Source organism: Diceros bicornis, chromosome 2 (genome assembly GCF_020826845.1).
Source record: "Diceros bicornis minor isolate mBicDic1 chromosome 2, mDicBic1.mat.cur, whole genome shotgun sequence".
Lineage (NCBI taxonomy): Eukaryota > Metazoa > Chordata > Mammalia > Perissodactyla > Rhinocerotidae > Diceros > Diceros bicornis.
Genome location: NC_080741.1, coordinates 90,720,200 through 90,740,383, shown reverse-complemented (window position 1 = coordinate 90,740,383; position 20,184 = coordinate 90,720,200). Strand labels below are relative to the sequence as shown.

The 20,184-nt window shown below is 50.2% G+C and overlaps 2 protein-coding genes across 5 annotated transcripts in view; one reads left to right on the top strand and one right to left on the bottom strand.

Moving 5' to 3' along the window:
* Positions 1-7,817, top strand: part of ZXDC (ZXD family zinc finger C) — a 40,485-nt gene extending 32,668 nt beyond the window's left edge. For 3 of the 4 annotated variants that reach the window (XM_058566595.1, XM_058566578.1, XM_058566569.1), the window contains exons 9-11: positions 1,994-2,163; positions 4,321-4,422; positions 6,138-7,817. In XM_058566595.1, the coding sequence (XP_058422578.1) occupies positions 1,994-2,163; positions 4,321-4,422; positions 6,138-6,224 (359 nt within the window). In that variant the 3' untranslated portion in view covers positions 6,225-7,817. The remainder of the gene's footprint in view (positions 1-1,993; positions 2,164-4,320; positions 4,423-6,137) is intronic. The other variant, XM_058566587.1, reaches the window with a different exon arrangement.
* Positions 7,818-8,103: 286 nt separating this feature from the next.
* The window catches only part of CFAP100 (cilia and flagella associated protein 100), a 66,725-nt gene continuing 54,644 nt past the window's right edge, over positions 8,104-20,184 (bottom strand). Inside the window, exons 12-15 of the mRNA XM_058568086.1 lie at positions 11,764-11,899; positions 10,397-10,602; positions 9,352-9,445; positions 8,104-8,364 (exon numbers count right to left, since the gene is read on the bottom strand). Of these exons, the coding sequence (XP_058424069.1) occupies positions 8,251-8,364; positions 9,352-9,445; positions 10,397-10,602; positions 11,764-11,899 (550 nt within the window). The 3' untranslated portion in view covers positions 8,104-8,250. The remainder of the gene's footprint in view (positions 8,365-9,351; positions 9,446-10,396; positions 10,603-11,763; positions 11,900-20,184) is intronic.

Sequence of the window (20,184 nt, the reverse complement as noted above, 5' to 3'; positions counted from 1 at the left end):
ATGCCTTCCTTAATTGATTCCACAGTGGTTTTTATAATATTTCCTGAAACATGTTTCAAGATGTTTATTTGAATTAAAAAATGAAGTTGGGGGCCCAGCCCCATGGCGCAGGTGGTTAAGTGCGCGCACTCCGCTGCTGCAGCCCAGGGGTCGCCGGTTCGGATCCCCGGCGTGCACAGACGCACCGCCTGTCAAGCCACGCTGTGGCGGCATCCCATATAAAGTGGAGGAAGATGGGCACGGATGTTAGCCAAGGGCCAGTCTTCCTCAGCAAAAAGAGGAGGATTGGCAGATGTTAGCTCAGGGCTGATCTTAGCTTGGCTGATCGTCTGGACAGTGAGGCCTGACCATGCTGCTTGGGCTTCGTGGCACACAGTGCCCCTAAATCGAGTGAGCTGAGCCTGCAGCTGCAAAGTTGTGATGAAATTTTATTTAAATAAAATGAGCATTTTATTTAAAAATACATTTTTTTAATTGGCAAAAATGTATGCTGACCATGTCTGAGTTTAGCAGTAAGTGGTACACACAGACACGAGAGCTGCCTGGAGAAAGAGTGGTCAGTCACACTCTTCTTGAGATGCATTTTCAGTACAATTTCATGATTATCCATCAAAGTTTCAGTTTTGTTGTTTTGATTGGGTTTGCATTACTAGTAATTGCAATGGTAACTCAATTTTTCAGATGAAAAATTTTAACTCCTAGGAAGTATATCTAAATAAATAAATCAAATTTCAATTTATGTATGTATTTTTATTGCAGGGAAATATTCTAGGGTGATAAAAGACTTCAGAGCATAAGAATGCATTCAGGTAGGATTCCAGAGGTGGTGGAATAGTATACCCATTCATGGAGAGTAGGAAGTAACATCGAATTTCTACCTGTTAGGGAAGAGCGAGTGAATTCTGCACCTCACCTCCTTCCTCACCCTAGTCCCAGCCCGGTTCTGCTGTTTGGAAGCCGTAGAGCAATTAGGAGAAGTGTGGAGAACAGCCAGAGCGAGTCCAGCGTGAGGGTGGTTGGGTTCCATGCGGCGCAGAACTCGGCAGATGGAACAGAAAAGGCCGTACTCAGAAATGCGGTGGAACTGCGTTGCCCTGTGGTGAAGGGGACTGAATCGGTGCTCCTCCGGGAACCGAGACTTGCCGTCACACATCCTCGGTGGTAACTGCACTCCAGAGATAAAGAATTCCTTAGGCATCTAGGAAGAAAACATCAGGCCGTGTGCAGGAAGATGCACTGTAGGTTGTAGGGCCTCCAGAGCCCTTCTGTCGAGGGTCAGGAGCTGTGAGCCAGGAGCTTCATACCAGCTGGGTGCTGCAAGTATGGAGGCCACAGGCATCCATGGGCGTGAAAGCGCTCAGGGCATGCGGGGCTGTGAGAGATGTCGGAGGCATTTGGAGTGAGATGAGCAGGGAAGCAGGCATGGTGCTCGCATGGGGCTCCCGGTCCAGAGTTGGGACCTCTGGGCTCACATCGGCATTGAAACCTTAGAGCAAAACCTGATGTAACAAAAACAGCTCATCCTATGTAGCAGAGTTAACCAGTCCTGTTTAAAATGGAAACTTAGGGAGGGCTGGCCTGGTGGCATAGTGGTTAAGTTCGTGCACTCTGCTTCAGCGGCCCGGGGTTTACAGGTTTGAATCCCCTTACAGTGTGGGGGACTTAGACACTGCTCATCAAGCCATGTTCCTGCATGCCTAGAGCTGTTGGAGTTGGAGGGTAAAAAAGGATCTCTGCCCTCAAGAAATGCACAGCTGGAGTCTGATTGCTGTCTGTCCAAAAGAGACGTATGAGAAGTTTGCTGAACTTTCTAATCAAAATCCTGTTTTATTCACCTCTTAGCTGGTGACTCTCTCTGTTATGTAATGTTAATGTTAAGTCTGTGGGGCGGTGCAGTGACAGCGGGAGGGCTGTGTCCCAGGGTGTGGCCTCAGTGAGGGCAGGCCCTGAGCCGTGCGCTGTACGTCGTGTGTGTTGGTGTGTTTCCTTTTAGGAGCTCCAGGGTCTGCTCAGAGGAAAATGAGAGATGGCAGAGTCAGTCCTACTCACTTCCCTGCGAGCCAGGGCGGGTGGCTGTGCGGGAACCTCGTGGTGCCCAGCGGAGGGCTGCCAGCCCCAGCTGCAGCAGCCAGGGTGCAGTGCGTTCAGGTCCAGCTGCTGCAGGTAAGAGCCGGCAAACCAGAGGAGACGGCCAGGCGAGGGCTGTGGGTGAGGCCTCCGGCCGCGTCTCCCAGCCCGCCCCACTGCCCAGTGCTCCACCCCTGCAGCAAACTGCCCCACCCCACCCCGCTCCTGTGGTACATCCTAAACATCTCCATTACCACAGCTCCTCCTTTCTCCCTGTCCTGTCACTGCCCATTTGTCCGAGCTTGCCCCTCTATTGTAAGGGACACGTCTGCATCCTAACGCTCTCCCTCTGTCTGGCACCCCCTGTGTGGTCTGGCATCTGCATCTCACCTGGAGTTCGTGAGGTGTAGATACCGTGCCCGCTCTTGTTGCTGGCCACTCGGACGCTGTTGGCACCTGACTTCTCACGGCCCTGCCCCTCCCCAGCCCCTGCTTCTCTTTTCAGGGCGGGGGTGAAAGGGCTTCCTCAGCAGCTTGGTCACCCTCATCTCTGGGGACTGCTCACGGTGCACCAGAGGATGTAGCCTTTATATGTTAAAGATGCTGGCTTTTTTTCCTCTTGTCTTCCCTCCCAAACTGAGCCTCTCAAGGGCAGGGCCAGCCACCTCTTAGACTGTGCCTGGGCCCCAGCAGGCGCCTGCAGCTGGCAGCCACTCTGTGGACGCTTCCTGGACACACTCACCTCTGCGGTGCTGTGTACTCCTTCGTTTCCAGTCTCACTTTTGAGGGGCTGGAATAGGGAAGTACAGTAATTGGGGAGGGTTTTGGGAGAGAAGAGGTTTAAAAGCTAAGGATAATGAAGCTGTGACCTGGCCCAATCACGTGCCATCTCTTCACTGAGCATCTTCTGGGCCGCAGAGGACTGTGCAGCCGGGGAGGCACAGAGACATGCTAGGCCTACTGAGCGCTGAGCTGAGTGAAAAGAGGAGGGTGGCCAGATCCATGGGGGTCTGTAGTCCTGGGAGAGGCTGTGGGGCGTCTGTAGGACTCAATAGGGAAAAGAGAGGCAGGAACGGCCTAGGTGGAGCTTGGGGAGGGCCTGGAAGCCGGGCCCAGGGGGCGGCCTCACTCTGGTGGAGAACCAGAAGCCCGTGTGAGGATTTGGTTGGGGCAGGACTTGTCTGCAGAGATGAGCAGGAAAACATGTCCCTTCTTTCCAGGTTTGGGGCCAGGGAGTTGGAGCAGTAAAGAGATAAAGGACTCTCTAAGGTAGCGGCAGTGGAGGCTGAGGGAGGACCTCACGGCCGGCAGGTCAGAAGTGGGGAAGGCAGGAGAAGAGGTTTTGTAATGGACACTACAGGAAAGCTGGCACCATTGGCAGAAAAGGAGCTGGTTAGAAACGGAGTAGTGGCTATTTTTTTAAGAGACACCCAATTAAAGATGTAAGCTTTGAGGCAAGAAATCTGGATTGTAGTTCTTTATCTTTCCCTTACCAGCTTGTGTAGTCTTGGGCAAGTGACTTAAGCACTCTGGGCCTTCGTTTTATCGTCTCTAAAATGGGAGTGATAGTGCCCGGTGCTCGACACAGAAGGTTCTTGTGAAAGGAATGAGAGATGCTGGCGGTGGCGTTAGCACTGGGACTTCAGTGGTGGGGGCTCTAGGTGGCTGTGGGCAGCGGGCTGGCTGTGCAGGTGGAAGGTGAAGTGTCAAACAGTGTCCCTTTTCTTAATTGGACGATTCGGGGTCTGGGAATCTCCCTCTCGGGGAGACCCGCAATCTCCCTGGTCCCTTCCAGCTCAGTTGTGGGCTGGGGCCAGGGCAGAGGTGAGCCTTTCCTTGCGATCTTAGAAGGTCGCTGGAGAGCGGTGAGGGCACTGGTGGCGGGGGTGGGGGGCCCGCTGGGAGCCTCTGCCAGAATTCGGGAACAACCCATAGAAGGGAAATGGTGCTTGGACCGGGAGGTATTTGAGTGTAGGCGAGTTCCAGGAGAAGGGCCTGGGAGGGATGAGCAGCCAGATGGCAGGTGTCCTCAGGCTGGGATCAAGGTGAGAGAAAGGATCAGGAGGAGGGGCAAGCAGCGCCCAGCCCCTGATGCCAACTACTGCTGGGTCCTCAGGCCTCGCCTGCTCAGGTTGTCTCGCCTGCAGTACAGTGGGTGGGGCTGGTTCTACTGCGTATCAGTGACGAGACTAGTCAGCCCCAGGGGGAATGTTGCCGTGCTCAGTTGACACAGCTGTGCTGTTGCCTCCCCAGGATGACCCAGCAGGTGAAGGAGTCTTGCCAGTGGCCCTCAGCCCGCAGCCTTCCACCTTCCACCCCCTGTTCGCAGTCGATTTGCCCGTCTACGTCCTCCAGGTCTGCACGCCTTAGACTCTTTGGGTTTGTTAGTAAGACTCATGAAGGTTTTAGCTCCATGAGGCTTGTCACTGAGGTAGCCCTCGTGTGGAGACTCAGTGGGTTGGTTGCCAGGATGTTTGCTGTTTTCTAGAAAAGGTGGGTAAATGACCAAGAAATAAAGGGCTAAGAAAACTCAGATTTGCTCGTCACTGTAGCTCCTAATTGTAACCAAGGTGAAATTTAATATACTCTTAAAATATTTTAATTTTTTTTTTTTTTTTGGGTGAGGAAGATCAGCCCTGAGCTAACATCCGTGCCAGTCCTCCTCTTTTTGCTGAGGAATATCGGCCCTGAGCTAACATCTATTGCCAATCCTCCTTTTTTTCCCTTTTTCTCCCCAAAGCCACAGTAGATAGTTGTATGTCATAGTTGCATATCCTTCTAGTTGCTGTATGTGGGATGCCGCCTCAGCATGGCCGGACAAGCGGTGCGTCGGTGCGCGCGTGGGATCCAAACCCGGGCTGCCAGTAGTGGAGTGCGCGCACTTAACCACTAAGCCACGGGGCCGGCCCCTTAAAATATTTTATATTTAGAAATTCTAGTCATTTTCTCCTATGGGAAGTAGGTTTGCCAGTTTTTAACCTGTGGCAGAATAAACTCAGACGAATTACAATCATGTGCCGCATCACGACGTTTTGGTCAATGACAGACTGCATATACGACGGTGGTCCCATAAGATTAGCAGCACGTAGCCTAGATGTGTAGTAGGCTATACCATCTAGGTTTGTGTAAGTACAGTCTGAGATGTTCGAATGACAATGAAATCGCCTAACGACACTCCTCGGAATGTGTCCCCTTTGTTAAGTGATGCACAACTGTAAATAGTTTGCTTAAGTAAGTGGTTAAGCTGAGAATAGGTGGCAGTAGATAATTCAGATTTGGATATAAAATAAAGTATGTAGCTTGTCAAATTTCTAACAATTTGGCTTAAATATATATTTTTAAGATCCATACAAATAGTAATTTTAGTTTTGTTGCATTCAAATTGGGCTGTTCAACATTTTCCTTAACATCAAAAATAGACATGGAGTAAAGTGATGGTACGAGGCTGCAGTGGGGGGGCTCCTGGACTGCTGGAGTGGGGTAGATGGGAGGGCAGTTTGGTAACATGTAGCCAGAAACCCCATAAATGTCTGCTCCATTCTCTCTGGCATTCCCACTCATGAGATTGTTCCTAAAGAAATCAGGTAGTATACAAACAGTTAACCCAAAGATGTTCATCATAGTCTCGAATCTAATGCTGTGGGAATGTTTCTTGTAGCAGGAGGACATGGATTAGACAGGTGACGCTGTATCCGTGCGGCTGGAGTCCTGGTCAGTCATTGATGACCAGGCGCATGCCTAATAATTGGGAAAGATGCTTCCTGCATACCAAGTGGGAAAAAGGATTATAGATTAAATAAGGACAATCTCAGTCTTAAGAAGACCCACAGCACAAGTATTGGGTTCATTTTTCCATATTTTTTTTTATAGTAAAAGTTTTTTCTTCAAGGAACCTACATTTAAAATAAGAGGAAACCAAGTTCTTTCTCGTCGAGAAAGGCACACCTTTCCGGCCCCAGGGCTTATGCTGGTGGTTGGTGAGCGGCTGTGAGGCTGCCTTCTGTGAGGTGGTCCTGGCTGCCCCAGCCCTGCACTCCAACCCCTCCTCACTGCTCTGCTTGCTTTTGCAGGAGGTGCTTCCTGCAGCTGGTGGGGCTGCTGGGCCTGAGGACATGCAGTGCCCAGGGAGCACGGTCAACCTACGGGACCTGCAGTGAAAGCTGCCCTCTGCCTGGGGACCAAGGGCAACACCTCCATCTCTGTGCCCCCACAACTCTCTTCCGTGGTCTTGCAGGCCTGGGTGAGACCTTGGTTTCTGCTCACAAGGGCAGAGACTTTTGGGTACACTTATCGAAAATCTTTTTCTTACGTTTTATCAGGAACCAGTTTGGGGCTGTACTATTTGAAACTGCCTTGTACGAGCAGAGTGCTTTGATGAGGCCAGGACTGCCTTCAGAGCAAAGCGCGCCGCTTTTCCGTACTGGGCTGCGCGTGGACATCCCTTGTCTCATTCGATCTGAGCCGTGGAGCACTTGTTCATTTAAAGAAACAAACTGTACAGGAAAATAGGGTAGAGTTGGGTTCCCTAATCAAACACGACTTTCTCTGTAGCAAAACCAAATGGGGTCTTTCAGCTTCTGTGTTGTAGCATCTGACCTGAGAGAGGTGGAGAAACCCTGTCTTCCCTCCTGAGAGCTGTGAATAGGCCATCTCACCACACCTTGGCTGGTGTTCCTAGTCGGGTTGATTTTTGTCACACTGTAGGGCAGAAGTGGTCCCTTTGTCACAGTGAGGCCAAATTCTTATGCATGTTCTGGCAGGCCAGGTGGGCAGCCGGTGTGAGAGGAAAATAATGGGGGGTGACATGGGGCACATTGGGGCCTCTTAACACGTCTTTAGCATAGACCAGATTTAGAGCTCATAGTTTGGGAATGGTAGAGTTAAAACTTTTAAAATTTTCTAAATTCTGTATTTGGGTATTAACATTTAATAATAATTTGACAATGGTTTATAAAATAATGTTCTGAATACTGTAAATTATGTGTAGGACTATAATAATGGCATGTGTCTGTTTTTTATTGTTGAGGTTGAAGATGTGCATATAATACATCACCGTATATTTTTACAGAGTAAGGTCTGTCTTGCAAAAGGAGACGAGTTGATAACCTTGCACATATTTATTTGCTAATTAGCAGACTGGACACACTCAGAAATGTTTTTTTTTTTGCCTTTTGAAGTGTATGTTGATTCAGATGCTGTTTTGGTTCTCAGACTTGGAGTCATCCAAACTGCCCGTTCTGTGTTTCTTCGTTTTGGACTTTGGCTTCTGGGAGTGACCTCAATGTTTGATTGTAATTCCTCTCTCTGTCCCGCTCTGAGGTGCTGTCTGCCCAGGGTGTTTCTCCACCCGGAGGGATCCCAGCCCCATTTGTAAGTGGTTCTTACCCACAGAACTCTGTGCTGTGTCACAGACTAATGTTCTGTGTCCACCTGGCACCTCAGCCTCCAGGTCGTCCAGAACCCCCCTCCCTCTGTGAGGAGCCAGACCTGTCTGCCAGGCTGGCCTTGGGAGCCAGGTGGCCCGGTGACTTGTCACACCACACCGTCCTCCTGGAGGGAGGAGGGTCAGGGCCCCAGGAATGCTGTCTCTTGGGAGCATGTCGCTGGACCTTTCTCCCACACGTGCCCCAGGGAATGTCCACTACGAAGTGATTGGTGCTGGCTGTCAGTTTTCTGGGCGCTGAGGTTGCCTGCTGGCAATGGGCCCAACTCCTAGTGCAAATGAATAAAGGTTTTTGTATAGTCATGCACTGAAGGTTTCATGTGGCTTAATTCAAGGAACCGTGTGTGTAGTGTTGAAATCGTTTTTATCCTTCAGTCGTACTAAGGACCCTTTCGTCTGTCCAGCCTGCTGCTTACTTTCTTGTCGCTGCACTGGGCTAATCGCACAGCACACCACAGCACCCAACTGGCTGGTGCCTCTCAGAGCAGCCGTTTTAGATGAGAGCCAAGCTGGGCCCCTCCCTCGAGCACTTGCCTAGGCTTAAATGACTAAAGAGGGGGACGCGGACATTTGGAAACAGCGTCTTCCTCCTTAAACAGGCCTCCAGGACACCAAAGAGACATGGCATTTATTTCAAGGGAGTGAGGAAATGTACAGCAGGAGGCCTGGGGGCCCCAGCGTGCCTCTGCTTCCTGCTGCCGTCTCTCCTGCGCTGTCAGCAGACCGGCGGCCGGGGAAGGCTAGGTGAAGAAGAACAGCTGCTCCTCCTTGTCCTCGCCCATCAGCACATGCTCAGGCTCCTCCTCTGTTTTCAGAGCCGGGGGCCGGGAGCGGCACACCAGTCTTCTGCCTCTCTGCAGAGGAAGCGAGCTCAGTGAGCCTGTGCTCTGGGCCTCACTGCACCAGGGTGCCACCCAGACGCCGAGATGTCAGACACCCTGCCCCCAGCATGCCAGGAGGCCGCTGAGCTGGACTGTGTGTCCCCGTGGACCGTCCCAGCCTCTCTGGGCACTCCTGGTCAGCCAGCAGGTCAAAGGCTGGAGTTGCCCTGAAATGACCCAGAGTGTGAGTCCATCTCATGTTTACAAAGCCTGTTCCCTGGGGTGCCAGCCCCTAGGTGTGTGTGTGTCAGGGCAGGGGGGTAACACCTGGGAACACACTAGGGATAGCAGCTGAACAGAGGAAGCCCATCTCTTGCTCTGAGGGTTGTGGAGGAGACCCTGCAGTGCCCGCGGTTCCCCCGTGACGACGTGTAGCATGCTGGTCAGTTTAGGGGAAAGCCCGTCGGCCTCGTTTGTCTGTTGGGGGCCGTGTTCAGGTTCAGGCCTGCTTGAGGGACAACCTCCTATTGCCAGGGCCAGAAGGCAAGTGGCTGCTCCAGCCCATTTGCTGTGGGGTGGAGGCCTCAGGACACAGCAGTCGGAGTGACCCCTAGTGACAGCTTGGCCTGGGGTCTGGCTGGAGTGGAGGTGATGTGGTGGGACTCTGGGGCTCAGCCCTTCGTGCCAGCTCTCTGAGCTGAGGCCTGTACCTGGGCAGGGCTTGGAGGGCATGGCCAGGCTGGTCACTGACCAGGAGTATGTGTGCAGGAGGGCCGGCAGCCCCAGAGGAGGGCTTCTGACGGAGGCAGGTCCTGGGGGTGGAGGGCGGCCTTGGGGGCAGCAGGAGACCGTGTTCCACCCTGGCCTTGCTCTGATGGCCCCGTCCCCACCCCAGAACCTTTGCAGTGGCGTCTGCAAAGGGGATGAGCAGGCTTGCTGCAGGCCCTGAGCCCTCCCAGCCCCACTGTGCCAGTGGTGGGACCCTTCCCCAGCAGGAACCCCCCCGGGCCCCCCGCCCACCTTCTTCTTGATCTCGGCCTGGGCCCGAACCCGGGCCCGCTGCAGACGCTCTTCCTGCAGCTGCTTCTGCACCTTGACCTTCTCTTCCCGGAGTCTTGGTGGCAGTGGCAGCAAGAGACAGAGTAAAGACTGGAGGGGCCTGGGAGGTTGCCACAGTCCCTTCCCAGCTCCCTCCCCCGCAGCCCGCAGTCAGCCACAGCCCTCCTCCTCCTGAGCAACTCCCCACCCCTCTCCAGCCTTCCCTGTGGCTCGGGGCCCTGCTTCTGCCCCTGCTTCTTGGGAGTCCCAGCTCTGCGCTCCTGTGGGAGGCCATCGAAGGTTCATCAGCTCGTACCTCCGGGAGGCCCAAGTTCCTGGTCACGGATCCACTGCCCAAGGCTCCTCCATTGTCACCCTTGAAGGCCCAGCCCCCAGCAAGGTCAGGAGCCCTGTCTCCCTGTCTGTACTTGCCGTCATTAAACCTTTGCCCAGTGCCTGCTCCGAGCAGGGTACTGGGGACACAGGAGGAGCCCCTGTGCCTGTGGGAGAGACCGATAGCTGTGTCTAGGGCTCCGCGCTGGAGGGAATGAACCAGGCCGCCCACAGGCCAGAGGACCCTCAGTCCCCAGAGCTCACCTGTGCCCCACTGGGCCTGGGATGGGCCTCTCCTCAGAGGACAGGCCAGCGCCACCCACGTCCAGCATTGTGACACTGCCAGCTGCACCTGCCTGCCCCCGCCACTAACCTCGGGGCTCCCCTCAGCTGTGCCTGGAGTCTGCGCCTCCCTCCTCTTCCCCTCCAGTCCAGCCACGAAAATGGCCACTGCTGTCCCTTGTTCTATCGGGTGAGGCCGTGCTGGCCACACCCTCACTGGCTCCTGGGCTCCCTGACTCCACATCATCCCTCATTCCAGAAGAGGGTCTTGCCTCACTGGGGCTGAGTTTGGTGCCCCCTCTGGATCCCCCCAGACTCCTGGCTTTGGTCTCTCCCAGCATGGAGCCCCAGTTCCTGTCTCCCCTGGTGTGGTCAGGACCGTGTCGGCCCTCTGTCCAGGTGGGGCCCTCACCTCAGGCGCCGTTCCTTCTCCTTGGCCTTCTTGGCCTGCTCCATCTTGGCCTGGGGCACACGCTCCAGGCTCTCGAGCAGCTCGTCCAGCTGGTGCTCGATGATGGCCAGCATGTGCACGGTGCCCAGGCTGGACTCCTGCTGGGTGCTGGCGCACTGCTGGGACACAGCCAGCACCTTGCGCTCCAGGCTCTCCAGCAGCTTGTCCTGTGAGGCAGGAGGGCCTCCAGCGGACTCTCGGCCTGTGCCCGCCCGACTCCATGGCCTGCCAGACCCTGTGCCCTCGCTGCCTCACGGCTGACCTCCCAGGGCCCTGCCCGGCACACGGAGGGTGCTCAGGAAGCATGGGGGACACAGAACTTGGACACCTGGACTTGTCTTGTCCAGAGCTGCCTGATGCGCTTGCCTTCCTGTGGTCAGCCAGATCCTGGGTTCCAGCCCACTGGGGCTCACACCTACGCCTCAGCCCCTCCCTCAGCTGCCTCAGTGTGCCCACCATGGCCCCGTCCCCTCCTCCAGGGAGCCCTCCCTGTTCTGCCCCTGGACTGACCTAAGCTCCCCACAGGACCACATCCTGTGACTGACTTTCTGTGTGGCCCTTGGCCGAGGAACTCCCCTCTCTGAGTCTGTTCTCACATTCAGAAAACAGTTAACACCCCCTGCTGCTTGGAGTGGACGTGAGGCTTAAATGAGGAACAGCAAAAAGGCTCAGGCCAAGCATGGGGCACAGCCAGTGCCCAGTAAAGTCCAGCAGGAGGTGAGGACACACTGGGCTGCTCGTTGTGGCATCCTGTGTCCCTGGCCCAGTGCCTGCACACAGTAGGTGCTCAGCAGTCATTTGAGTGAATTAGGAAGCTGGGCCCACACACGTAGCCCTGAGCGTGCTGTCCGGAAGGGTGTGGCCGAGGCCTGGTCCCGTTGCCTGAAACATCCCTGGCCTTCTCTGCCTTCAGGGTTCTCTAACCCACCCAGCCTGGCTTGGGTCGTGCCTGTCTTCCTCCTAGCACAGGGTCACCTTCTGGACACAGCGTGTGTGTTTAAGAAGCAAATGTAGTTGTTGAATGAAAGAAGGAAGGAATGGAGGAGGTGTGTTGGGCACAGGGCCACAGGGCATAAATACATGGCGTGGCTCTGGGTTGGGGACCAAGGGCCTTCTCTAGCCGGTGCGCCTGGGTCAGGCCCACAGAGCCTAGGGTGGCTAGGGGCCACAGACAGCCACAGAGCACCACTATCCCGCTGTCAGAACTCCAGGCACTGGGCCTCCTCGCAGAAGGTGCCCGTGGTTGGACCCCCCTCCACACCCCCGGCCTGTGCCCAGCCACACTCCTTCTGTGCCCACCACCCACTGGCTGCCGTCCAGGGGCTTACCTCCTGAACACCCTTGTACTCGCCGAAATGGAAGACTCGGGCTTTGAGCTGCAGCTCGGCGGCAGTCTCCTCCTCCTTGGCGATGGACATCATCAGCGTGGTGATCCACTGCTTCAGCTGGTTGACCTCCCTGTCCCTGGAGGGGGAACCGGCAGGGCCCTGCCCACTCAGCGTGGCCCTGGGCACTTCGCTTCTCTGAGCCTGACCGCCCTGCCACTGTCTTGAGGGCTAAGGGACCGTGACTGCAAAGTGTCTGCATGCCCAGGGGTCAAAGATGCTGGTGAGATGCAGGGGTAACATTTAAGATCTTTAACAATCAACACTAAAAAATAGTAACAACTTCATTGAGGTATAATTACATGCCATGAAATTTTTTTCAAATGTACAATTGAGTAGTTTAGTATATTCACAGGGTTGTACAGCCATGACCATAATCCAATTTTAGAACATTTTCATCACCCAGAGAGAAACCCAGTGCCCATTAGTGGTCACTGCGCATTCTTCTTTGCCCCCTCCTTTATGTCTCCTGGACATTTCATGAACGTGGAGTCATACAACATGTGGCCTTTTCTGTCTGGCTCTTTCTCAGTCCATCCATGCTGTGGCGGGTGTCAGAACTTCCTCCCTTTTATGAGTCCATTGTGTGGACAGACCACACTTTGTTGATGTTGATGGACATCTGGGTGGTTTCTACCTTTTGGCTCTTGGGAATAATGCTGCTGGAAACATTCACAGACAGGTTTTTGTGAGGATGTGTTTTCAGTTCTCTTGGGTATGTATTTAGGAATAGAATTGCAACAAACAACTTTCAAATAAAATAATAATAATAATAATAATAATAAATCTCTCACAATCACAATGGCAGACAGTGACCATTGTACATTGGGGTGTCCTGAGTGGGAATCCTGGCTCTGGGGCTGGCATGGGTCCACCCAGTGTAGGCAGCTGCGTGCAAGGCCCACGTGGACATCCGGCCACGCCACCAGCAGTGCCCCAGAGGCCCAGGGGTGCCCTTGCAACCCCACGATGATTTTGTGGTTCTCTCCCCATTTGTTGATAGAGCCTACTGACGTTTTCTCCATCTTAAGCAGAGTGCCATGGGCTGCTGCTCCTCTGCCCACTGGGAGGTCCCATGGCCTGTCACATGCACCACCATAGGCTGCAGCCCCTGTCTGTGGGGCTGCGGGCCAAGGCCAGAAGCCTGTGAGAATGAGGGGTGCTGAGCTGATGTGGCCAGCTTTCCTGAGCTGATGCTCAGAGATGGGTAGCCGCCAGAGGGGCCGCATGCAGCTCGCACACGCACCCCACCTGCCCAGGTGCTGTGGGTGTGCATGCAGGTCGCCTGGGAGGACAACTGACAGCACCTCCTGGGCATCAGGTCCCACCTCCAACCTTGAATGCCCACTGCAGGGGTGAGTGCCATGGGCTCGGGGGTGCATGATTGTATTAGGCTTTAACCTGTTCTTTCATACAGTACTTCCTTCACTTTTCACGCCTTAGCTGTGTAGGATTCCACAGCTGGCACAGCCCTTTGCCTTTGCCCTCCTTTGTTAAGTGGACTCGGCAGTCGGGGTGGAAGGGGTGGTGGTTCTATTTCTTCCCTGGGTAATCGAGATAAAAAGATATACCTTTTCCCCTACTAGTTCTCTGTAAATGTAAAATTGTTGGGTCACTGTCTTTTCTGCTCAACTAGATCCCATCGCCAATTTACAGAAAACGCAGAGGCACAAGGGACACTGCTCAGCACTGGTCCTCTGACCAGCGTGTGTCACCTGCACGTCTGTCAGAAATGCAGAGTCCAGGCCTCCCCCAAGGCCTGCCCAGTCAGAGACTTCATTTAACAAAATCCCTGGGGGATTCCAGCCCACACAGAGTGTGAGGAACACTTCGCTGCCAGAAAAGTGACCTAGTTTCTTCAACAACTGGACTGCAGGGGGACAAGATGGACAGGGAGCCTCTAGATCAAAAGGGATTTAAAGATACAACCAACTGCAAAGTGTGATCTTATTTGAATTCTAATTCAAAGTAACAGTTTAAAAACTCCAACCATTTATGGATTATGGATAATCTATTTTAAGGATTACTGGGTTTTTGTGTGTGTGTGTGAGGAAGATCAGCCTTGAGCTAACATCTGATGCCAATCCTCCTCTTTTTTTTTTTTTACTGAGGAAGACTGGCCCTGGGCTAACATCCGTGCCCATCTTCCTCCACTTTATATGGGATGCCGCCACAGCATGGCTTGACAAGCGGTGCGTCGGTGCACGCCAGGGATCTGAACCGGCGAACCCCGGGCCGCCGAAGGGGAGTGTGCGCACTTAACTGCCTGCGCCACTGGGCTGGCCCCTGGGTTTATTTTTTTTAAAGATGTGATGATGGTCTTGTGGCTATGTTAAAGAGCCCTTATCTTTTTAGAGACGTCTACTGAAATAGTTACAAATGAAATGATACAATGCCTGGAATTTGCTTCAAAATAATATGGGAGATGGGGAAGTGGGTGGAGTCTCAGTGAAAGGAGCTTGGCTGTGAGCTGCTCACTGCTGAAGCTGGTGATGGGACCCTGGGGCTCATTATGCTGTTCTCTCTGGTTTTGTATATTGTTATATGTTTGAAATCTTCTTAGAGCTATTGGGTTGAATTGGAGAAGTTATAAAATGTTTTTTAAAAGGTAACAAAAGGAGGACCCCTTCATAAATACGTGGAGATGTATAACCAGAAAATTTAAAAGAAGAAAAGCAAGCACCACCAAATGTGAATAAGGGTCATTCAAAAGACCAAGCAGAAGACAAAGAGTTACCATATTCCTGCAGACACAGCAGGGAAAGGAACAAAAGTAAACTATTTTGAAGTAGAGGAAGATGGTGGAGTAGGAGGCACCAAGAATGTGTCTCCTACCTCCTCAACAATTGCACTGGCGGAACCTGTCTGATGGAACTCGGGAATCTGCTGAAGACTTGCAACTTCCAGGTGAAGGCAGACTTGGTAAATTGCAGTTAATTCTGGTCAATTTCAGTTCATAGCACAGTAGCACCTACCCTTCCCCAGCCTGTCAGCCTGTGGTAGGCCCCTGTGCATGTGTTCCTGGAGCAGTTTGCACACAGCTCAAGGGAGCTGGAGTGGGTAAAAAGGACCCTGTCCTCCGAATATCAGGGATCTGTGCTCTCTGATCACTGGTTGCTGCTTCTGGTCACAGAGGTGCAGACAAACAGGCAGGCAGCCATTGTTTTTGCACCTCCTCCCGTTGTTGCAAGCCTCTCGCCCTCTGGCTGAATGACTTCAGGGGATTTAAAGGACCAGTACCCTTTTTACTAGCCCCTTCATTTTTTTTTTTTTTCCCTCTGTCAGGAGTCAGACATTAAAGACTAGGTTATTCAGAAACAATTGCATATACAGGGAAAATTAGAAAGTGAGCATGCATGCCTGGGGATAAGATGCTCAGACAAGACCTGCGAAGACCTTAAGTTTACACCTTGGGCTGATTCTCAGCACAGAGATGGCCTACAACATTCAAATAAAAAAAAAATTAAACCAATAATCAATAACAACAATAAACAGAAAACCTTGTGGAAGGAAGAAAATCTGATCTCCACAGTTACCATATTATTAGACTCAAATGTCCAGTTTTCAATGAAAATCACAAAGCATATAAAGAAACAGGAAGGTATAGCCCAATCAAGGAAAAAAATAAGTTAATAGAAACTGTCTCTGAAAAAGACCTGAGGGCAGATATACTAGACAAAGACTTTAAAACAACTGTCTTAAAGATGCTCAAAAACTAAACAAAAATGTGGAGAAAGTCAAGAAAACAATGTGTGAACAAAATGGAAATATCAATAAAGAGATGGAAACCCAAAAAGAAACCAAAAAGAAATGCTGGAACTGAAAAGTACAATAATTGAAATGGAAATTTTGCTAGAGGGATTCAAAGGTAGATTTGAGAAAGAATCAGTAATCTTGAAGACAGAACAGTGGAAATTATCAAGTCTGAGGAACAGAAAGAAAAAGGCTGAAGAAAAGCAAACAGAGCCTAAGGAACCTGTGGGACACCATCAAGAGATGCATCAAATACACATTATGGGAGTCTCAGAAGGAGAAGAGAGAAAGGGGCAGAGAGAATATTTGAAGAAATAATGGCTGAAAACTTCCCAGATTGGATGAAAGACATGAATATAAACATTCAAGAAGCTCAAACAACTCCAAGTAGGAGGAAATCAAAGAGACTTATGCTGAGACACATTATAATCAAACTCTCACAGGATAATCAAAAGCCAAAGCCAAAGCATCTTGAAAGCACCAAGAGAGAAGGAAATCATCACATACAAAAGATCTTCAATAAGATTATCTGCAGATTTCTCGTCAGAGACTTTGGAGGCCAGAAGACAGTGAGCCAATATATTCAAAGTGCACAAAGGAAAAAAAAACCTGTCAACCAAGAATTCTATATTTGGCAAAACTGTCCTTCAAAAGTGAGGGAGAAGTTAACACATTCCCAGATAAACAAAAGCTGAGGGAGTTCATGACCACTGAGACCTGCCTGCAAGAAATGCTCAGGGGAGTCCTGCAAAGTGAAATGCAAGGACACTAGGTAGTTGACAGGACACTAGATAGTCAAAGCTGTATGATGAAATAAAGATCTCAATAAAGGTAAATATATGGGCAATTATAAAAGTTAGTATAAATGTAACATTGGTTTATGACTGTACTTTTTTCTATGTGATTTAAGAGACTGATACATTTAAAGACCAAAAAAAAAAAAAAAACAGTTATTAGTGTAAAAGCTAGTATTACTGTGACTTTTTTGTTTGTAACTCCAAATCTTGTTTTTTTTACATAATTTAAGAGACTAATATATTTAAAAGAATTATGACTTTGTGTTTGGGGCACACAATATATGAAGATGTAATTTTGTGACATCAGCAACCAAAAGAGGTGGGGAAAGATCTGTAAAGGAGCAGAGTTTTTGTATGCCATTGAAGTTAAGGTGGTATAGATTCAAATTAGAGTTATAACTTTCGGATATTAAATGTAATCCCCATGGTAACCACAAGAAAATAGCTACAGATTATACACAAAAGAAAATGAGAAAGGAATTTAAACATTTGCTACCAAAAAAAATCAACTAAACACAAAAGAAGACAGTAATGCAGGAAATGAGGGACAAAAAAAGCTATAGGGCATATAAAAAACAAATAGCATGATGACAGAAGTCCCTCCTTATCAGTAATTACTTTAAATGTAAGTGGATTACACTCTCCAGAAGACAGAGATTGGCAGAATGGATAAAAACATGATTCAACAATATGTTGTTTACAAGATATTCACTTTGTTACCCTGCCCACCAACTCCATAAGACATTAACCACAACCCTGCTCAGAATAAGCCTAACATGTTCTCTTTAGCTTACAGGAAACCATCAAAAGAGGAAGGAGAAGATGGCTGAGACATATGGTCAAAACCAGTTAAAACTGGTTGAAGGCAACAGTGCCATCCGTTTTGACCTGACATAGACCCTACAGCTTATTATCTGTTCATTGTAATACATTACCATACTAAATAACACACCCACCCACCGCCATGTCAGGAAACACCAGACCAAATAAGGGAGGAAAAGAGATGGCACCCCATGTCCCAGAAAAGCCTGCCCATTTCTCCAAATAACTATGAATATTCTTCCCCTTCATCACCTTGACCACTTATAACAGTTGCTTAATCGCCCCAAGAGTTGAGAAGTTGATTTGTGAACTTAGTTCCTGCTTCTCCATTCTTTGGCCATTGAATAAAGCTTGTGCTGTTGAACACTCAGCTTTGGTCTTGCCTCAAATTTGCGAAACAAAACAGAAAAAAGGCCCCTCTGAGGAAGGGAGGGACTGTGGGTTCAAGGCCCAACCATGGGTTTTTCCTCAGAGTCCCTCTGATTGTGGGTTAGAGTCCCACCAGAGTGAGGCTAAATTGCTAACAGAATTGGCATCCAATTGTGGTTTGAGTCCCACTGAAGTGAAATTGGTAACAACTTGAGATCCAAAGATACAAAACAGGTTGAAAGTGAAAAGGTGGAAAAAGATATTCCATGCAAATAGTAACCAAAAGAGAACAGGGGTGGCACTACTATTATCAGACAGACTTTAAATCAGAAAAGGTTAGGAGAGAGAATAAAAGACTCAATATAGCAATAAGATATAACAATTATAAACATTTATACACCTAACAATAGATGATTAAAATATATGAAGCAAAACCTGACAGAATGGAAGAGAGAAACAGTTCTACAATAATAGTTGCAGGAGTGACGGCAGCATCATGGCGGAGAGTTGTTCCCTTTGTCTCTCCTCTCTAGGTTACAACCAATCAGGCATCCATTGACCAACAAAGGACTCCCTACACAGCACAACAGGCCTAAGAGATCCATGCATCTATACATCTGAAGGTGGGCAGACTGGACCCCCAGGAGGCAGTGGAACTAGGCGAGCAGCTTCCTCCCCTCCCCCAGCAGCAGCTGTCCACGGCATGGGGCCTCATGCTGGCATATGTGCCTGTGAACAGAGGCTGCAGGGGCAGAAAGGGCAGGTGTGGCTTAGCCCTCGCCCCCCCCCCCCAGCACTGGCAGGTGGCACACACACCCTGAGAATTCAGGACACAGAGCAGAGCCAATGACCCCGCCCCTTCCCTCTCCCCCTGCAGTGGCCTGGTCTTTCCAACAGTGGGGACAGTATACAAAACTCTGATTTTCTCAGCTCGGGCGAGGTGCCCTGACCTGAGATTTCAAAACACACCCGCTTACACCAGAGACCAGAGGCCGCACGAGCAAGAAGCAAAAACAATCTCTCCTTGCTTAGCCCCCACCCCTGCTGCAGTGGTGACAGGTGGAACCTACAACCAGAGGCTTCAGGAACCACAGCAGAACCAGTGACCCAGCCCCCAGTGGTGGCACCTTTGACGCTGGCTGTACCAGCAGTGGGGGCTGCGTACAAGTCCCTGGGTCCCTGGGCTCCCAGCAGTGACAGCAACACCCATGAACCCAGCACCCCCAGACAACCCAGGAGCAGCAGCACAGATGGTGCATGGGGCTGCAGCATCTGAGCTCGTGGAGAGCCAGTGGGGGAACACAAGACCCAGGTGGCCCCAGAAGCAGCAGAAATGCTCACAGCCTGGTGATCTCAGTGGCGACACCCATGACAGCTGTAACATCACAAGCAGCAAGGCACCAGCAACCTCAAAGTCACGAGCAGCACAAGGAGGGCAATGATGACACCTCTGGCAGAGGCAGTGGAGGGTGGAAAGTGCAGGCTCTCATATACAACCAGAAGCAGCTCAGAACCAAAGTAACCAAAGCCGTACCCAAATAAGAAAGGTGGTTACTACCACAAATGTGCCAGCAGGGGCACAACTGATCAAGCACTCTGAAGAACTACAGTAACACGGTAGCACAAAAAGAAAATGACAACTCTTTGGAAACCAAACTTGAAGTCACAGAAGATTACAATCTGACAGAGAATTCAAAATACATGTCATGAAGAAACTCAGTGAGTTACAAGAAAGACAATTCAATGAGCTCAGGAATAAAATTAATGAACCAAAGGAGTACTTCACCAAAGAGATTGAAACTGGAAAAAAAAAAAAAAAGTTGGAGACATCAATACCTCCCTTGCAATAATGGATAGAACAACCAGAAAGAAGATAAGTAGGAAATAGAGGATTTAAACATTTATTTATTTATTTTAATTTTATTTATTTTTCCCCCCAAAGCCCCAGTAGATAGTTGTATGTCGTAGTTGCACATCCTTCTAGTTGCTGTATGTGGGACGTGGCCTCAGCATGGCTGGAGAAGCGGTGCGTCGGTGCTTGCCCGGGATCCGAACCTGGGCCGCCAGTAGCGGAGCGCGTGCACTTAACCGCTAAGCCACCGGGCCGGCCCAAGGATTTAAACATTTAAATAGAGGATTGTAACAGACATACACAGAACACTCTACCCAACAACAGCAGCATACACATTCTCTCAAGTGCACATGGGACATTTGCTAGGATAGACTATATGTTAGGCCACAAATTAAGTCTCAATAGATTTAAAAAGATAGATATCATACAAACTATCTTCTCTGTCAACAATTGGATGAAGTTAGAAATCAATAACGAAAGTAAAACTAGAAAATTCATAAAACTGTGGAAATTAAAGAACACACTTTAAAACAACCAATGGATCAAAGAAGAAATCACAAGAGAAATTAGAAAAAAATTAGAGATGGAAAAAATAAAAAACACAATATACCAAAACTTATGGGATACAGTAAAACTGATGCTAAGGGGGACATTTATAACTATAAACACATTTAAAAAAAAGATCTCAAATCAACAACCTAACTTTACAACTTAAGAAACATCTAGAAAAAGAACAAACTAAACCTTAAGCTAGCAGAAGGAAGGAATTAA